General features: G+C 36.7%; 2 protein-coding genes across 2 annotated transcripts; both read left to right on the forward strand.

Moving 5' to 3' along the window:
* The first annotated feature begins 303 nt into the window (after positions 1-303).
* Positions 304-1242, forward strand: LOC119820034 (olfactory receptor 5AS1-like). Its single transcript, XM_038338274.1, has one exon. The coding sequence runs from the start codon at positions 304-306 to the stop codon at positions 1240-1242; it is 939 nt and encodes a 312-aa protein (XP_038194202.1).
* A 10610-nt stretch (positions 1243-11852) lies between these two features.
* Positions 11853-12791, forward strand: LOC119819462 (olfactory receptor 1052-like). Its single transcript, XM_038337681.1, has one exon. It carries the CDS (start codon positions 11853-11855, stop codon positions 12789-12791), a length of 939 nt encoding a protein of 312 aa, XP_038193609.1.
* Positions 12792-15669: the final 2878 nt, after the last annotated feature.

Genomic DNA, 15669 nt, shown 5'->3' on the forward strand with positions numbered 1-15669 from the left:
CTTATCCATCCTCCTCCTCCTCCACTGACCTCTTCCTTCTGCTTGTGTAGTCTTCCCTTTGCTTTCAAAGAGCATGTATTTAATTCTCTTCTCATAAGTCCCAAAACACATAAGAAAGTGATGAGTGCGTAATGAGGAAGCAATGAAAGTGTAAAGAGACAAAGCCATGTTCTTTTTCTTTTTTTTAATTCTCCTTACTTCCTTAGAAGAGAAAACAAAGACATTGGTTCATTCATCACCCAGCTAACTTCACACTGGTGGAAATCATCGACTGCCCATGAGAAAAGCGAGAAGCCCACAAAAATGCAGCACACAAACTATACCAGGCCAACAGAGTTCATATTTATCGGATTCACAGATTATCTGCCACTCAGGTTCATGCTGTTCTTGGTGTTTGTCATAGTGTATACGTTGACAGTAGTTGGAAATGTGGGACTAATAATTCTAGTTAAAATTGACTTAAGACTTCAAACCCCTATGTATCACTTTCTTAGCAATTTGTCTTTCTTAGATATCAGCTATTCTACAGCCATTACTCCTAAAATGCTGGTAAATTTCTTAGCTTCCAGGAAGAGCATCTCTTTCTATGGATGTGCTGTACAGATGTTTTTCTTCGCATGCTTTGCAGATGCAGAGTGTCTTATCCTGGCGGCAATGGCATATGACCGCTATGCAGCCATTTGTAACCCGCTGCTTTATTCTACGCTGGTGTCCCGAAGGGTCTGTTTCAGCCTCGTAATGTTGGCATATTTTAGTGGAAGCATAACCTCACTGGTGCATGTATCCCTCACATTTATGCTTCCGTACTGTAGCTCCAACATTGTCAACCACTTTTTCTGTGACATCCCGCCACTGCTTGCTTTATCATGTGCAGATACCCACATTAACGAGCTTCTGCTCTTTGCCTTATGTGGCACAATCCAGATGAGCACTTTCATGGTCATCGTTATCTCGTACTTCTGCATCCTTATCACTGTTTGGAGCATCAAGTCCTCAGGAGGCAGGGGCAAAACGTTCTCCACCTGTGCTTCCCATCTCTTAGCTGTTACCTTGTTCTATGGAACCCTCCTCTTTATGTACCTGCGTCCCACCACCAGCTATTCCCCAGACACTGATAAGATCGTTGCTCTGTTTTACACTGTTGTCTTTCCCATGTTGAATCCAATTATCTACAGCTTTAGGAACAAGGATGTAAAAAATGCAATCGAAAAATTATTTGAAAGAAATGGGATCATTAAATAAATGAGAATTCAAGTTACTTAGAAATATCCATTCTTGACTGATTATAACGATATAGCTTGTCATTATTAAAAAATTTCAGTGAATACTTTACTTTTACAATATTATAAATTTACTACTCTATGGGACTTCAGGTACACAGATGTTGAAAAATATTTATTCTTCATTTAAAGTGATACTTCTCTATTTATTTACCTTTTGATGAAAATGCACATGGGACACAAGTATTTTTATATCCATAGCTTGTTTGTTGACATAGATCCTCCACATATTTCTTCCCAAGATATCTTTCTCACTAATTTTCCAAACATGTTCTGTTTAAGTCCCTGACTATCTACTCGGTTCATTAGCTATAGACCACAAATCAATGAATAATCACACATATGGCTATTTCTCATTACAAAAAAAAATGTATGAGTACGTGTTTTAGAGTTTTTAATGCTGTGAAGAGACACCATGACTATGGTAATTCTTATGAGGAAACATTTAATTGTGGTAGCCCAATTGCAGTTTCAGAGGTTCAGTCCATTATCATTGTGGAGAAGAATATGTTGGCATACAGGCTGAGTTGATGCTTGAGAAATATTTGAAAATGTGACATCTTGCAGGCAACAAGAAGTAGACTGAACATCATACTTTGGGAAGCTTGAACAAATGAGCAAAGTCTGCCCACAAGTTACATACTTCCTCCAGGAAAGCCATACCTCCTAATAGTGCCACTCCCTTTCTGGGTCATTTAATTTCAAATCACCACATTCTACTCCCTAGTCCTCAAAGCCTATACCCAAATCATAATTCAAAAAATTCTTTCAATACATTTTAATAAGTTCCATAGTCTATAATACTGGCAAACTTGTTGCAAAGGCTCTTCTGAGATGCATGGGGAGCTCTTAATTGTAACTTCCATATAAAAATCAAAATCAGAAATCAGCTCATATACTCCAAACATATAATGACACAGATTATGTTTTACTGTTCCAAAATATATGGAAAGAGCATAGTGAGGAAACACTGTAACAAAACAAGACCGAAAAAACAGCTGGGAAAATCCAAACTCTGTACCTTTATGTCTGATGTCAAATGGATCTATATCATTCAGTTTTGTTCTTTCTCTTGAGGTGATTTCACTCAGGGATCTCATGACTCTGGCATCTCCAATATCTTGGGTTCTCTAAGGCAATCCAGGCTTTAACTTCACAGCTTCATGCAATAGATCTCCATTCACTGAACCCCTGATACATGCCTGGCCTCCGTGGCTTTATTTCAATAGCATCTTTCTTCTATTCTTAACTCTAAACCCAGAACCATCAAATGGCAGAAGCTGCTGAGGCTGCTGCTTGCTGGAGCTGGAACATGGCCCTCCTCACTCAAATCTTTATCAGTTGTCTGTCTTTCATGGTCTAAGCTTGGCTGCCCTGAAACTTGCTCTGTAGACCAGGCTAGACTTAAATTTACATTTATATCTTCACCAACTTTCTGTTTTCTATAGTTTTCCTCACTGCCTAACCTTGGATGACTTTGACCTTGCTCTATAAACCAGGCTGGCCTCAAAATAAGAGCTCCACCAACCTATACCTTCTGAGTGTTGGGATTAAAGGTTGTGCACCAATACACCTGGCTCTAAGTTGTTCTTTAATTCCATTTAAGTAGTGGAAATTTAACTAAGTAGGATCTTGGCTTAAGGTCACCACTATATTTTTTTCCTTTCTTAATATGTTTATAACCTTGAATATGGAAATTATCTCTATTCCACTTTCTGATGCTTTTTTCTCCTCAAAATTTATAGTTTGCAATTTATTCTTCTCACTTATTTCCTTTTTATTATACATCTCCCTTAGATTTACCACTAAAAGCCACCCAACAAAGTCTATACTATGGGGTGTTGAGAGTTCTTCTTCAGTGGAATTAATCAAAAAATCTTCACTTTAGTCTTAGGCAGATTCTTCTGACAAGGGCAAAAGCAATCCACTGCCTTCACCAAAATATTACAAGAACAATCTCTAGGCAACTGGCTAAAATTCTTTTCTTCTGAAACCTCTTGAATGAGCCTGCCCACCCATAGTTCAAATAACTCTTAGTCCTACCATCTTGCATGTTCCTACAAGTATGATTCGTTAATCAGTAATTAAAATATTCCACTGCTTTTTAAAGTACCAAAGTCCATATTACTCCAAACAAGTGCACAGTTAAGTCTATCACAGCAGTACTCCAGTTCCTGACCCCAACTTCTCTCTTCATTGTTACCCCCATTCTCCAGGAAGAGATACCAAAACTCTGACAACTCTTATAAGGCAAAAAAATCTAATTGGAGTGACTCACTTAGTGTGCCAGCACTTCAGTGCATTATCTTTGTGTCAGGTAGCATGGTGGCATGGAAGCAGCTGTGGTGCTAGAGGAATGGCTGAGAGTGCTGTATCTTGTGGGAAGTCAACTGAAAGTCACACTGAGGGAAACTTGAGAGAAAGAATCTTCAAAGACTGCCTCCAAAATGACACACTAATTTCCACGAGGACATACCTCCAAATATTGCCTCTCTCTTTTTGGGGCCATTTCCTTCAAATGAATACAAAATGTGTATTCCCAAAGTGAGCACACTGCAAAGATTTCCATCGACTCATGGCCTTTGGAGTTTTCCCAGGAAGGGGCTGTCATACTGCAACTTTGCACTTATGGGTGGTACTTGCACAATATAGAAAACTACCCCAGATTCTAGTGCCCCTTTTCAGTCTTGCGGCCATAGGACATGCCCGGTGAAGCTTTGTGTATATTTGTCAGCAGTTGGCATTGTAACAGGGGAGAAAACAAAGACATATGGAGAACTCCTTCATGCAACTTGCTTGTACCTTCAGAGACTTCTCTGACCCAATTACATATAAAACAGTTCTGTTTGATATGAGATTGCTGCTGTGCAAGTTGTACATTATGACTTTGTAGATTAGATATCACCCAAGTCATGATATTCCATTCATATTGCTCCTTGGTGACCCATTGTCAAATGTCAAGTTTCTGCTTGGACCCAATTGCAGGACAAGAGTTGTGTTCCAAGGCAGAATAGTTGTCTTGAGGTGATTGTAGCTCTTTGTTCCAAAATGCCAAAAGTTTCTTCTGTGGTTTACTTATCAGGACCTTCCATAGATTTCAAACAGCATCCCTATCATCCACTGACATCTCCAGTACTCTCAGATCTTCTGGATAATATGGACCAAATAGTAGAGCAGCCTATATCCCATGCTGGACCCATTAAACAGCCTTCTCCTGGTCCAGGCCTCACAAAAAAACTAACAGCTTTTTGAGTCATCTAGCTAATCTGTCACTGTAACATTCTCAAGTGAGAAATGTACTGTCTCTAGGATCCAAATATTCCCACTAAATGTGCTTCTTTCTTGGTAGTGGAGAGAGCCAGGTACAACTTAGCCTTCACCTTAGGAAGAAAAGTCTTTTCATGACTCACATCACTGAACTCCTAAGAATTTCACTGAGGTAGAAGGTTCTTGAATTTTGTTTGGATTTATTTTCAGTCCTGTGATGTGTATGTTACTAATAAGTTTAAAGTGTTTGCTACCTCCTGCTCATTTGTCCAATCACCAGTATATTGTCTCAAAATGATATTTTGTAGAAGAGACAGAAGACCATTTCTAACCAAGACTGATAAGCTGATATGTCATTGAAAGTAAAGTTTTACTCTGGGTATGGCCAACTGAAATCAAATTGTTTCTGGTGTTCTTACAGACAGGTAACAAAAACAATTGCTAGATGATTTACAGGGTACTAAAAGATGTGGTAATCTGATCAAATAAGGATACTACATCTGGTGTAGTAACTGCAATCAGAGACACACCTGACTGAATTTTGGATAGTCAACTGCCATTCTCCATGATCTATTTGTCTTCTGCACTGGCCAGATAGGATAGTTAAAGAGAGATGAGATGTGAACTAACACCCCTGCTTCTTTCAAGTCTGTGCTCTCCATTTAAAAATTTTAATTAATTCCAGGTGTATTCAAGTTGACAATGAAGAATAGCTTTCACGGTCCTATAGTATAAGGTATGAATGACTATTATTACTTTTCCAATTTTGGAAGGGCTTGAATGTAGATGACATCAATTAATTACATGCCTGGTTGACCTCAGCAGTGAAAGAATCAGATACTCAAATGTTTCATTTCTGATATGGATTCAATTACTATTGATCTTTTGGATATTATATATATTCAGCAATCAGTTGTTTACTATGACTTGCCTATACTCAGCTACTGTCCCATGAGTTTGCCAGGGAAGCATTTATGATAGAGATGAGATGCTTGCTGTAAATAGCTTTCAGTTCCTATATAATAGTCTGTCAGTAATTGCCATCAAGTGGAATACTGGAAAATTTATCACACATATAAGACTATTCTTATTATAAGCATCACAGGTAAAATGTAAAGACAGTGAATGACAAAATGTTTACAGGTATAGAGCACAGAGGTCCATGATTTTAATCATAGTACTCAGGAGGCAGAAGCAAACATATCTGTGTGTTTCAACACAAAAAGGGATACATGGTGAGATCTGGTCTCAAAGAAATAATGTTTTGTGATAAATCATTGTTTCCTAAAGTATGCCTCTTTGCTTATCCCTACCACCTGACTTGTATTTAAGAATATGTAATTACATTTTTCTTTGGGGTGGATGGACTTCCTATGAATGAGAGGAAGACTAGTTTCATGTGTAGAGACTTGGCAATTTCAATTTCAAAGGTTTAGAAGCACCTGAGTGGTCTCTTTTTCTTAAAATTATGTCATCAATTCTAGTTTTTGTGACACATTGGAGTGAGATCACCGCACCCATGAGAAATCATTCTAGTTTGCAAACCCATTCTTCATTCTCCAACTAAACTTACCATATTGGTGACATACATACACACACACACACACACATACACACACAAACACACACACAAGAATATTGGTTCATAAAACTAATAGAAAAACTAAGGTATACAAAAATTTGTAAATGAATATAAAGAATTTGAAGGACTGATTTTACATTCATAAGATTATTTGATTCATAAATACAAGAAGTACTTAGAATTTTATGACATTTGTCATAAATGCTTATAATACTTCAGAAAACTTTCATCTATCTATCTATCTATCTATCTATCTATCTATCTATCTATCTAGTTTCACTAACTTCATTCTCAAACAGGTCCCCAACTCTGGTTTGGCGTCAAGCAATTAGAGTAACCAATATTTTTTTTTAAAACAAATACACATATAAACTTCTAACTTATAGCTACAATCTCACTTCTCAGCTCAAAGCTGTTATATTTTTATATTTTAGTTCTTTTTTTCACACAATAATAACACACGAATTGTTGATACTATTGAAAGATTAAGAGATAAGATTAACTCTTCTTTGGAATGCAAACCCAACATATATAATATAGAGTATTCTTCTAAAATCTCTCTGGACTCATGAAGAAGCAAGACATTAATGTTCTGCATTTTCAAAAGTCCATTTCAGGAGCCCCTGCAAAATACTGATATTTAATATTTGACAGTAGTGTTTAACTTCTTCATAACATTGAGAAACTGAATTGTTTATGATTCTATTTACTAATCAAGAAACACCTTAAATGATCATTTTCTTAAAAGGGAATACTGTCTAGTCACCAATGTGATTATATAAAAGACAAGCATTCTAGACAAGTAGAGTAAACTGAGATTTAACAGAGTCCAGGCAGGTTTGGACAAAGCAGGAAAATTTCCATAAGAGTTTATGATATTTTTGAGTTCTTGATATTTCTCTAGGTATAAGAATGGTTGTGTTGGTGTCTTGTTCAAATGTATGTACATGCATGTAGGCAACAGATGAAAACCTCATATACTTTTTTTTCTCATTTTTTTATTAAAGATTTCCATCTCCTCCCCTCCTCCTCCCCCTTCCCTCCCCTCCCTTCCACCCATACCCCCACTCCACCCCTCTTCAAGACAAAGAGCCATCAGGGTTCCCTTCACTATGTTAAGTCCAAGGTCCTCCCAGCTCCCCCTAAGTCCAGGAAGGTGAGCAACCAAACTGACAAGGCTCACAGTGAGCCCGTCCATGCTGTAGAGTTCATGTTCATTGCCGTTGTCCTTGGTTTCTCAGTCCTCCTCCACCGTCAGCCATATTCAGAGAGTCTGGTTTGGGACCCTGTTCCATCAGTCCCATTCCAACTGGACTTGGTGGTCTCCCGTTAGATCTGTCCCACCGTCTCAATGGGTAAACGCACTCCTCACGCTCCTGAGTTCCTTGCTCATGATCTCCCTCCTTTTGCTCCTCATCAGGACCTTGGGAGCTCAGTCCAGTGCTCCTATGTGGGGCTCTGTCATTTTCTCCATCCAATGCCAGGTGAAGGTTCTATGGTGATATGCAAGATATTCATGAGTATGGCAATAGGATCTGGACATTTCTGGCACCCTCTCCTCAGCTGCCCAAGGACCTAGCTGGGGGCGTCTTTCTGGACACCTGGGAACCCCTCTAGAGTCAACCCTAGAATGGCTCCCTTAGTAGGATATATAATTCCTTGTTCCCATATCCACCCTTCCTATATCCCAACAATCCTATTCCCCCAAGCTCTTCCCATCCTCTACTTCACACTTTTCTCTCCCCATCCCCCCTCCCCCTATCCCACCCCACCCCCATGTTCCCATTTTTTGTCCGGCAATCTTGTCTACTTCCAGTATTCAGGAGGATAACTATATGTTTTTCTTTGGGTTCACCTTCTTATATAGCTTCTCTAGGATTTTTTATGAATTATAGGCTCGATGTCCTTTATTTATGACTAGAACCCAATTATGAGTGAGTACATCCCATGTTCATCTTTTTGGGCCTGGGTTACCTCACTCAGGATGGTGTTTTCTATTTCCATCCATTTGCATGCAAAATTCAAGATGTCATTGTTTTTTACCGCTGAGTAGTATTCTAGCATGTATATATTCCATACTTTCTTCATCCATTCTTCCACTGAAGGGCATCTAGGTTGTTTCCAGGTTCTGGCTATTACAAATAATCCTGCTATAAACATAGTTGAACAAATGCTTTTGTAATATGATTGGGCATCTCTTGGGTAAATTCCCAAGAGTGGGGCTGCTGGGTCCTGGGGTAGGTTGATCCCAAATTTCCTGAGAAACCTCCACACTGCTTTCCAAAGCGGTTGCACAAGTTTGCATTCCCACCAGCAATGGATGAGTGTACCCCTTACTCCACATCCTCTCCAGCAAAGGCTATCATTGGTGTTTTTGATTTTAGCCATTCTGACAGGTGTAAGATGGTATGGGGTAACTCTAACCAGGGAAGTGAAAGACCTATTTGACAAGAACTTTAAGTCTTTGAAGAAAGAAATTGAAGAGGATACCAGAAAATGGAAGGATCTCCCTTGCTCTTGGATTGGGAGGATCAACATAGTAATAATGGCAATACTACCAAAGGCAATCTATAGATTTAATGCAATCCCCTTAAAGATCCCATCAAAATTCTTCACAGATCTTGAGAGGACAATAATCAACTTTATATGGAAGAACAAGAAACCCAGGATAGCCAAAACAATCTTATACAATAAAGGAACTTCTGGAGGCATTACCATCCCTGACTTCAAACTCTATTACAGAGCTACAGTATTGAAAACAGCTTGGTATTGGCATAAAAATAGAGAAGTCGACCAATGGAATCGAATAGAAGACCCAGATCTTAACCCACAAACCTATGAACAGCTGATTTTTGATAAAGGAACTAAAAGCACACAATGGAAGAAAGAAAGCATCTTCAACAAATGGTGCTGGCATAACTGGATGTCAACCTGTAGAAGAATGAAAGTAGATCCGTGTCTATCACCATGCACAAAACTCAAGTCCAAATGGATTAAAGACCTCAATATCAATCTGAACACACTGAACCTGTTAGAGGAGAAAGTGGGAAGTACTCTACAACATTTGGGCACAGGAGACCACTTCCTACATATAGCCCCAGCAGCACAGACATTAAGGGCAACATTGAATAAATGGGACCTCCTGAAGCTGAGCAGCTTCTGTAACGCAAAGGACATTGTCACTAAGACAAAAAGGCAGCCTACTGACTGGGAAAAGATCTTCACCAACCCTGCAACAGACAAAGGTCTGATCTCCAAAATATATAAGGAACTCAAGAGACTAGACTTTAAAATGCTAATTAACCCAATTAAAAAATGGGGCACTGAACTGAACAGAGAATTCTCAACAGAAGAAGTTCGAATGACCAAAAGACACTTAAGGGCATGCTCAACCTCCTTAGCAATCAGGGAAATGCAAATCAAAACAACTTTGAGATACCATCTTACACCTCATATACTTTTGTTTAAACACAAGCTTCCTCTATTTCTTTGAGACAGTGGCATGGAACTTAGAGAGTATTATACATGTAATGACAAGTGATCTCCCTAAACCACTAGCCTCTGCCTTCAAAGGACTACAATTTAAATGTGTGCCACCTTGCCTGGCTATTTTTTTAACCATAGGTTCTAGATACTAAACTTAATTTCTCAAACTTGCATAGCAAATATTTTCCCAAATGATCCAATCACTAAACACTTTAGACATTTTAAAAGCAAATATCTTAGTATTTTAAGGCCCCATTTTTCAAACAGGTTAAGAATGAAATTTGCTGTTGAGTATGTAATAATTATTTTTCATTTTGCTCCAAATTTTCCATACGCGTGATTCTTATTTATGTAAGTGGTAATTTATGAGATGCTTTGAATTCTTGCAATTTAAAAAAAATATTCTGCTTTAAAGTGTCATTTATTATTTATATATGTAGACATAAAACACAGCGGAATATTATAAGTGATTTGCTAATGAGGGAGGTAAAATCTGAAGTATGACTTAATCTGCAATACTAGCTTATGATAATAAGTTACAATGCATTTTAAAACCACTGGAACCCTTAGTTTATATAGTGCAATGTTTCTCAAAACCATCATCTTAAAGCTTCAATTAAAGATTTTAGAGTATGATGATATAATACTTCATTCAATGTCAAAATAAGAATGAAAATTAGGGAGGAAAACCTGGATAGCTAGAGCAATTTTGTAGGAACAATAATGAACTTAAGCTGTTTTATTAGCAGACCATTTTAACAGTGTTTCAAGTATCTCAATATGACTACAATATCCGTTTTCTCAATTCCTGCTGCTGCATTTCTTTTCTTTAATGAACATTTTAGTAAGATGCTTGAATTTAGAGAAAATCCCAGATGACTTTAAAATATTATTTAAGAATGATATTATTTCTCCGCTTCATTCACAAAAGTTGCATCCATTGGACAGAATTCAGAAGGCTTGGCAGTTCTCTGATTACTTTCACACTCAAGAGACAAAAAAAATGCTAATGACTCAACTGTGGACAACTGAGACTTACATACATAGAAGGAGCTACAGATTATTTCCCCAGTAGGGTAGAAACTACCATTAAACCAACTTGTTCCATATAATAAGTCCTTAAAGACTTGTGAAAGCCAGGTTTTCTACAGAAGATGTGTGGTTCATTCTTACCTTGACAAATTGTAAGTAATGAAGGGCTGTTTCTGCTTAGACTGAACACTAAAGCAAGCTCATTGCCAGTTATCCAAATGTAACATCACAGTCAACAATTTAGAATATTATGTTATAATTTAAAGATTATGTATCCTTAATCCCCCATATTTAATAGACAAGAGAATTATTTAGAACATTATTATATCATGCTTATAAATTTACACTATAATTATACTAAACTTTCTTACATATGGTAAGGACAAGTATGTTTTTTATTGTTTAATACCACCTTAATAGCACTTTAAAAGTATTTTACCCATATGCAAATGTAAGAAATAAACTAATAATTGTAATTATTATATAATACATATGATTCCCTATTAATTAAATAAAATAACATACTTTTAAATATTTAAATCTAGACTATATTTCTTAAGTATTTCAATAAAATAGTTTAAGACTTTTTCTATTTTTATTCCATTTGTTTTCCATCCTGGTAAAAGGTTTTATCATAAGTATAGAGTATAATAGAGTTCAGGAAGGTGTTCTCTGCCACAGCAGCTCAAATCTCCACCATGCATACTTATTTTAAGATAGGAGATATAATTTGTAGCTCTGTCTCACATACTTTATGACACTGATGTTGCTTGTAGGCTATAAATGTAGACCTATTCCCAATATCAAATTTTATAATTCCATAAATGTGTGATATTTTTACTTAATTTATCTTTAAATTTTTGGTTATAACTAAATGTGCATTGCTTTAAAATATAAGTACATCTATAAAGATAAATTCAACAATTTGAATATATAAAAGCAACATTTCCTGTACAATAAAACACCTTTTCATTCATGTCTAAAGCATGAGTGATACATCAATTATACAAGTATACATTTAAATTCAATATCTTTTAAAATACTTTTTAATTCTTCTCTCATATATAACATGCCAACCGTCATTTACCACCCCCTGTGGCCTCACAGTCCTTTCTCCCATACCTCCTTCTCACTCAATATCCACTAATATTCCTTTCTCTTCAGGAAAAGTATGTTGTTAATAAGGAGCTGAAGAATGAAGAAAAATGGCTGTGTGGAATCATACAGGTGTAAAGGAATTCATAGTGATCGGCTTAATGGAAAATCATAATTGGGAGGTTCCCCTCTTCTTGTTTTTCAGCCTAGTTTATATCATCATTGTTATGGGTAATTGGGGGATGATTTTCTTGATCTGGTTTAATGTTAGACTTCATACTCCAATGTACTTCTTCCTTAGTAACCTTTCTTTCTGTGACATCTGCTACTCTACTGTCATTGCTCCAAAGATGCTGGTCAATTTTCTAGCAGAACACAAGACTAGTATATTCTTTGCCTGCTTACTCCAGAGTTTCTTTTTTGCAATTTATATAACCACAGAAGTCATCCTCCTGTCTATGATGGCTTATGATCGCTATGTGGCAATCACAAAGCCCTTAATGTATACAGTTATTATGACCCACCGCCTCTGCACTCAGATGGTTCTTGCATGTTACTTGGGTGGCCTCATTAATTCCCTGATTCACACAATCGGTCTGCTCAGACTGGACTTCTGTGGTCCAAACATTGTGAATCACTTCTTCTGTGATGTCCCTCCTCTTCTGAAGCTTTCATGCTCTGATGCACACATCAATGAGATGCTGCTTTTGATCTTCTCTGGAGTGATTGCTATTGTCACCTTTATTGTTATCATTGTGTCCTATAGCCACATTCTCATTGCCATTCTGAGAATTCGCTCAGTAGAGGGGAGGCACAAAGCCTTCTCTACTTGTGCCTCACACCTGACTGCTGTGACATTACTTTATGGTTCTGTGGCTTTTAGTTATATCCAGCCAAGCTCTCAGTACTCCATGGAACAGGAAAAAGTGTCTGCTGTGTTTTACACCTTGATTATCCCCATGCTGAACCCTCTGATTTACAGTCTGAGGAACAAGGATGTGAAGGAAGCAGCCAAGAGGTCCATTTGTATGGGGAGGAGCGACTCTTGATTCTCTCCTTTCTCTGACTCTGAAACTTTGAAAATGTGAATCTTCAAACTGACTTCATGGAAAATTATTAGTCTCTTTTAAAAGTCAGAGGGATGTAAATCTGTTTCGTCTGTGATACACAGTGATTATCTGGGTTTAGATCACTTTGCACTGTAAAATAAAGCAAGAGACAATTGTGATCGTGGCATCTAGTTGGCATTATTTTGCTTTGTTATAAACAATGGCCCAAAACAAAATGAAGCTGAAAGTATCTATTTCATTTATAGGGTTGTCAGGGTAATAACTCAAGGAACTTTAAGCACAAATCATTGATTCATGGTGCTTACTGGTTTAGTCTCAGATTAAGTTCAACTAATTTTCTTATATAACAAGGATACACCTGCCTAGATATATGAAAACCCTTTGTGAGATGGACAATCTTCATTTCTTAGCAAACAATTAAATGTGCCGTATACATATCTATAGGATAATCAGATGGGGTAATAATTCAATTGATTCCTTTTCCAAGATATGTTAATCTGACAATGAAGGCTACTCTTCACAATCTATCCATTGTCAATTTTATACTGTTAAATGATAATCTTCGCTTCATCCCATGAATTCATGTTAATGTCTCCATCTAAAACACAGTTAAATTTGATAGCCTCACAGTTTTCAAACTTCCAACACGTTACAAGGCCAACTTCCCTTACTGTGGACTCTTGTCAAAAAATTATAGGTTAAATATTACAGGAGCAATATATAGCCTGAAGTTTAATGTATACCTCTTCTACTTTTCCTGAGGTTCAATAACCCCAGACTCATCCCCAGTTACACGCAGGAAACCTGCTGTGGTTTCCCTTTCCTCTCTGACCCCATCTCCAATGGCTCACAATACCTTCTCCTTCAATCCCTCTAAGTACTCCAGTCTCTAATGCCAGAAAGCCTCCCCTGTGAACACACTGTTGAACACTCCAGGAAAACAGACAAAACATAGTCATCACACTTTCTGAAGATCCAGAGATGAAACAAAAATGAAGACACAAAACTCATAACCAATATAGACAAAACCAGAAATCAGCAACTAGTCCATTACTCATCCAAATTAATGACCCAGATGCTGAGAGAACAGCATAAAAACACAATCAATACAAGTCAGAAGAAAATATTTCCATAGCAGGCTGTGACTATCCCAACATAAATGAAGCCAATGACCCTCCTAATCTAGTTTCTGCCTCCAGAGGGCTGGGATTTAAATGGGTGCTACCTGGCTGAGTAAACTTTTTAACATAGGTTCTGGATTTGAGAACTTATTCCTTAAGCTTCAGGGTAAACATTTTTCAACAGAACGAACCACTGAACTCTTCTTTAATTATTATAAGAGCTAAAATCTTTTTGTTTTATGCCTACTTTCTAAATATGTGAAGGCCAAAATAAACTTTTGAGTGGTATGTTGTAATTTTTTATTTGGCTTCAATTTTTAATATCTGTGATTGTAATTTTAGTATGAATTATAGTTATGAGCTTTTTAAAATTCTTCTTTCAACTACAACTGCTCTCTTGTTTTAAAGTCTCCTTGATCAATTATACAAAGTGATGTAACACAAGACTGAAAATTACATTGTTTGATAACCAGGGACAAAATATATCACAATGTTTCACAAGGGACAACATAAAGTATTAAGAGTATGGTGATAAAATGTCTTATTTGATGTCAAAATAAGAAGAATATAATGTTCAAAAGACAAGTATAGGTACAGAATTTGGAGAAGTAATAATGAACTTAAGTAGTTCTACTAGGAGAATATTTTAAGTCTTCCAAGAGGTTCACATTAGACTGCAACATCCTTTTTTCTCTACTCCTAGTGCTGCATTCCTTGTCTTTGTTTGACATTTTAGCAAGATGCTAAATTTTTTAGAAAAAAATCACAGATGATATTAGAATATTATTTATGAAGGATGTTATTTCTCAAATTCATTCATGAAAAAAAGAACTCTCCATTGAACAGACATTAGGAGGCCTGGAAGCTCTCTGTTTAGTTTCATACTCAGGAGACAAGAAGGATGCTAATGACTCCACTGTGGACAACTGAGAGTTATATACACAGAAGGAGCTACAGATCCTGCTCCCAGCAGAAAAGAGAATACCATCAGCAACCTTGTTCCAAATAATAAGTCCTTAAATAATTGTGAAGGCCGGGTCTTCTACAGCAGATGGGTTGTTCATTCAAGCTTAGATAAGTTGACAGTAAGGAAGGGCTGTTTTCACTTCAAGATTTTGATATTTTCTGCTATTTCCTTAACACTAATCAAACTCAATACTCATTTTTCAAATAAAGAATCATGATCAAAAATTTAGAATATTATGTTATAATTTATGGGTTGTATATCTTTTAATCTTCCACATCTCATAGGCAAGTATATTATTTATATAATTCTTACAACTTTAATTTATGATTACATCATTTTTCTTCCATATGGTAAGTAGAAATAGGTTTTATTATTAAATAATATAATCATATACCTCAAATATATTTTTAAACTTGCAAATATAAAAATTAAAATATTTTAGAATTGCAATTGGTATATGGTACACATGATTTTCCATAAATGTAATAAAATAACAGTACTTTAAAACAATTTAAATTTAACTTAATAATTCAAATCTTTGACTGTGGATCTCTACTTCTGGCTCCATCAGCTGCTGGATATTTCCTCTCTGAGGATGATCATGTGAGGTTCCTCTCTACAATTACAGCAGTATATCATGAGGAATTTTTTCACTGACTTTTTTCCCAGTTGTGGTTGATTTGTCCTTCTGTGGGATACTCACACAGGGCCTCTGGTTCCTGGCCCTTCAAATAGTTTGAAGAGTGGGGTCTTTGTTGTGTCATGGGTA

Source organism: Arvicola amphibius, chromosome 7 (assembly GCF_903992535.2).
Source record: "Arvicola amphibius chromosome 7, mArvAmp1.2, whole genome shotgun sequence".
Lineage (NCBI taxonomy): Eukaryota > Metazoa > Chordata > Mammalia > Rodentia > Cricetidae > Arvicola > Arvicola amphibius.